Below are 5,066 nucleotides of genomic sequence, written 5' to 3' on the forward strand. Positions count from 1 at the left end.
AGATAGTCTATCGGCGAGTAACTTGCTTCTTCTGGGATACGATGAAACATAGCATTTGAAAATACATTTGGTGGCTTAAACCTGGTCGATTGGGGGAAACCAAAACAGTGAAAAGTTACAGATTGCGACTCACTGATAAGCTCTGACAGATATTTGGTTATTTCTTCTGTAGGAGGATGGACAAGTATTGATTTGCGTACCGCTTAAAATGTGGTCAATAGTGCGGCCCAAATTTCGGATATTGGTACAGTCAAATGAAATGTATACGGCACACGTGAGTTATCGGTACAACGATTTTGGGTAAAAATGCCACGCGTGCTGATTATGAGTTATGGCACCAGGCCGACCGCTGTTTCATATTCTTTTACTTTGTGTCCTCGCGCTCGCCTTGCTGGATGACTAAACCATGTTCTGCTTAGCTGTTGTCGACTTTCCAGGTAAGCGAGTATAAAGACTTACAAAGACTTAAACCAACCATAAGTTGGTTGAAAATTCAAAAACATATATCAAATACATGGAACGTCTTACATTACAAGAGATATTAATGTTGAAACTCGTAAGTGATGCCTGCATTCTTCATTACATACTCGCTTGAAAAGCGTTTCGTTGCAACACTGTGCTGGGGCCAGATTACAATTTTTTCTAATTCTATATGACACATACAACTAACTTTGAGAGTACACTCCACAAAAATAATGCCGTTATTAAACAATGTAGGTATCTCCCATTCTATTATGATATGCACGTGAACGTTTGTTAAATGACTACTTAATTTTTTGAGCGAAATGCATTTCGGCTGCCTGAATATTCCCGAATGTGGGTGTAAAATGAGGCATACCTTTCAAATGCTCCAAAGTTTTTAGTAAAGTTTCTGGCAGAAATAAACAAAAGGCACGTGACGACTCATCAATTGATGTAGTTTTGTTGTATGCACAAGATAAGAAACTCAATCGGAACTATGAGTGTTTCTTTCAGTATTTCGTTGAAAATTATGCGGTGTTTACGAAAAACGTTTGCGTTATATAAGTAACTGTCGGTTAGGGTATGAAGACATATATATACCTTAGCAATGATACCCTAATTAATCGCATCTGGCACTATCGCTCATTCGGAAATACAAAGGGGAATATATACCCACGCACTTGTGTGCAATTCAATGAGGAACATGAGGGTTTTTATATCTTCAAGCAATTATTTATATCAGCTGGCAGTAATCATGTACAAACGGTTCTTGTGCGGGTTTCAAACGATAATTTGCCGCATCTGACCGCACCGCTGTGCAACCGCCCAAATTACTTTCACCTATACTTTATAACGATTTACTGTTGGTTGTACGGGTTAAGCTTTGCGTCTACTTCACGCAAGAGTATTGTTGTTAGCTGCGGTGTACGGGTGATACATATTCATATTGTACGATTTGTCGAATCGCGCTTGGTGTCTTACGTTTAAGCACAAAATGTGGAGACCGTATCCATTTTTCTATAATCAGTCGTCAAAAAGAAGTCAACACCGTCAATTTTCTGACTTCCCAAGTATACATAAGAAAGCACCTAGATTTGTTATAAAAAATGGTACCTGACAATTTTTGTTTGATTTCTTCATCATCGGCTGCAGTTAACACAAGAATATAAAGTACTCATAGCCAGCAAGGAAAAATATTACGTAGAAAAATAGCTCTTCAAATAAAACACAATCATCTCATAGATCCATCTTCAGCAAAAGGGGAATTTGCAGATAAAGTTTCAAAGGTGTGTGGGCAGTAATGTGTTGTATACGTTGCACAAGTGGATCTTGAAATGTTAAATTTAAAGTGCTCGACTATACAGGCATTAAAGGCATATTGTTTTTACTGCTAAATCTGCTCTGCCCAATTAAACAATGGTTTGCTCAGCTAACTCTAAGGACTATGAAAACACAACATATCAAGATTTCAGCGGTGCTCGTGCCATATCCACCACAAAATTCAATTCTCATGTTTTCGATTTAATCCGCCCGCTGCAGTAGGCTGTTTGTTTTCGTCACGTAAATGTGGTATCTTGTTTGCGGTAAACATCTAATATACTACTCATATGATAAGTATCCAAAACAAGAATATCTTTGTGTGCGCTCGTTGTTTAGTGCGCATTTCAGGTGTAATTATTATTGCACCTCAAACACCTGGGTGTTGTGCATTAAAAGGTGAATACGCTCGCGGGACCGCAACCAGTATTTTGCGGACTCACATTCGTCACTGGCAATATAGGGGGCGAACGTTTGTTCGTGCACAATAAGCATGGTACCGAAAAGGTGGTGAGGTGCGATCAAAAAGCGAATCACTAAGAGACAACTGGAATGGTAGACTTCTTAACAATTCGAAAATATACAGGTCGGTTCTACTGATAACACCATAGTTTTGAGTGACCTATAATTTTTCGTTATCAGAATCCATCTAATAATGGAACACAAAAACAAATGAGCATAAAAATCCTCATGATATAAATTACAGAGGGCGCATACTTTGCAACTTTTTTTCAGCTTCGTCTAAAGACTCTGAGAGGAATGGATAAATGTTAGTTTATTGCAACCTTAGAACACGATGTGGAAAACAATAAATGATGGATCAATGACCAGTGTTAAACCTGGAATTAATCTCCTCAATGTATACGAGAGTTACAGACAATTAATTAATTTAAATATTTATATAGCTGAAAAATGCGGAAATGGAAGCGCAAAGAATTATGTCATTTATTGACTTTCATAAGCCCTATTGACCTGAAAAAATCTCCACCCCGGTCAATTATTCTTTCTCAGAAGCAAGTCTATGTCATGACACAAGGAGAGCATAACGTCTGACCCGATCGCGTTCAATGCTGTAGGTCTTATGTTACCCAAACCATTTTGTGACATGATAAATATCGCAGTATTTGTTGTGGGGATAAATTGATCGTTCATAAAGCCAGAATATCAAAACGACATGCCTATAAACGGGAGAAGTCAAGCAATCCATATTAAGATTACAGGTTAATTAAAATTGCTGTAATTTGCTGCTCATTTATTTAGTGACTGGCTGGCAGATTGTGATTATGACGGCTAATTTTGCAATTACAATAACTTGGTTGCTAATTACGGATGTGACTCTGCGACATTGCGTATATTCAGCATCCCGATATAAAAGAAGTGCATGAAATATTCTGGGGCCGCATGCAACCGTACACACCGAAAGTTGCATTTTAGCCTAACTGGTAGACAAGTTACGTCATATGGTTACAAGTTACGTCAGGTGGTTTATTCGTGGGATAAATATCTAATTTATATAGCACCTACCTGTCAGTTTTTTCAAAAACTGTTCAACCTTTCCTAAATTCAATAGGTAAATATTAATTTATGATATGCACCAAAAACGTAAAAATCTCAACGAGAATCGGAAGTTCGTTAAACCGAAAACGTCAAAATATTAAACTTATTTTGCAGCTATGTTGGCTATGTTTTGACATGCAGTATCTATACATAATTAGAAGTTAAATGACACTAAGGCTTCTGCCGAAATATCACATAATTTTCCACAGCAATAAGTTTGTGAAGTCTTCCGTTCAGATTTTCGCAAAGTACCGAATCTTAGGGCACATGTGTATGATGTAAACCTTTGAAAATGATAGGAGTACACTAGTTGACGCTCAAATCTCTAAACAAATTAATTGATTTCAAGGAAACTTGAACACCCACCAGTTCCACCGTTTGAGATGTTGCATCCTCTCTATCTCTGTTATTGCCATGAGAAATCCAGGATGGTGGCAGATGTTCGCTAGAAGTGATGGGTGTCAAGCGTTTCATCCTGATGCGCTATAGGTTATGTAACGCTCCAATCTAGAGGTGATAGCACATGTATAAAAATACTTGTCAACAAGTCGGAAGTAGACTGAAAGCCGCCTTGCATCAGCCCAAAGTTCCCCGCAGCAGGACGTTTGTTTTCAAGGGCGATGTTATGTGCACAAACATTTGCCAAACGTTTAGGACAATCCACTGCCCACCACTCCACTTGCACGAGCCTGTACCGTTCAATGCCATATAGGGACATGCAACAGTTTAGTAATGAATATTGCAATATTTTGCCGTCTAAATGAAATGTAGACCAGAGCCTTTGTCACTGTAAAAAAGGATAAACCGCATAATACCAGTAGCGTTATGTAGCATCCCAACCTCTCCGGTGTTTACAAGACTAGTGTACAACTGGGTACGTGATCCTCTACAGCCGTGCAACCATTTAGTGTTATTATGCCGTGTGTCGCTCGCTAAATTTATAAGAAGGCCCTCGCCTACTCCAACGGCAAAACGAATATGTATTGCCCCAGTCCAGATCATATCGGGGTCAGTTCTCAACTCGTCTCTTAAGACCTGGAGAGATAAGGAAGCAATATTTTTCCAGAACGCGATTGCTAGCATGTCCTCCAGCCAGGTCATGGTGGAATGCCGTAGCATTTGAACGAAAAAAGGAGTTCACGAAGGTGGAAATTTTCAAGATCATGAGAGGAATACTACGTAACCCACCTTAAAACAACACGAAAACAATACATCCGGAAAGTACCGCTCCTGTCAAACCTTGTCGCAGCACTTGTTTTTCAATTTCGTAACAGACACACCGTTATTGCAAAATTAAATCTGGCTAGTAGGTCATCAGTAGCGAGCAGATTGTTCATAATTTTAAAATTTCTTAACCACTCTGTGTGCTAATACACTTGTTCGAATATTCTCATTATCCTTGCTTTTTGACTGATATTCTATTGATCGCGTGCTGGTTGCTGGAGAACCTACACAACAATCCTGGCGTCATCTTGGGCTCTCAGTTGGACACTATATATTTTGCACATCATAGCTTGGTTCTGGGCAGATTAGGCGCGGATGTTGTAGAGGTAGTGTGGGAGTAATTTGTTCTTTTATCTAATGTGAAATAAGAACCCTTAGGATTCCTACATCAACACAGTTAGGAATAGCTTCACCGTGTGTTGTGTGCAGATGATTTCTCGTTATGCTTGAGAACTAGAAAAGTGCATAAATAATAGCTACTACAATATCTGCACTGATACCACCGA

The 5,066-nt window shown here is 38.9% G+C and overlaps 2 protein-coding genes across 2 annotated transcripts in view; one reads left to right on the forward strand and one right to left on the reverse strand.

The window, feature by feature from the left end:
• Positions 1–3,336, reverse strand: part of T265_15550 (hypothetical protein) — a gene marked incomplete at both ends in the record, with an annotated part of 16,493 nt that extends 13,157 nt beyond the window's left edge. The window contains 5 exons of the mRNA XM_009178584.1: positions 134–166; positions 839–871; positions 1,576–1,608; positions 2,497–2,529; positions 3,304–3,336. Coding sequence (XP_009176848.1) covers positions 134–166; positions 839–871; positions 1,576–1,608; positions 2,497–2,529; positions 3,304–3,334 — 163 coding nt within the window. The remainder of the gene's footprint in view (positions 1–133; positions 167–838; positions 872–1,575; positions 1,609–2,496; positions 2,530–3,303) is intronic.
• T265_15551 (hypothetical protein) overlaps positions 1–5,066 on the forward strand; it is a gene marked incomplete at both ends in the record, with an annotated part of 129,053 nt that overhangs the window by 110,034 nt on the left and 13,953 nt on the right. The window lies entirely within an intron of this gene.

This window comes from Opisthorchis viverrini, assembly GCF_000715545.1.
Source record: "Opisthorchis viverrini unplaced genomic scaffold opera_v5_594, whole genome shotgun sequence".
Taxonomy (NCBI): domain Eukaryota; kingdom Metazoa; phylum Platyhelminthes; class Trematoda; order Opisthorchiida; family Opisthorchiidae; genus Opisthorchis; species Opisthorchis viverrini.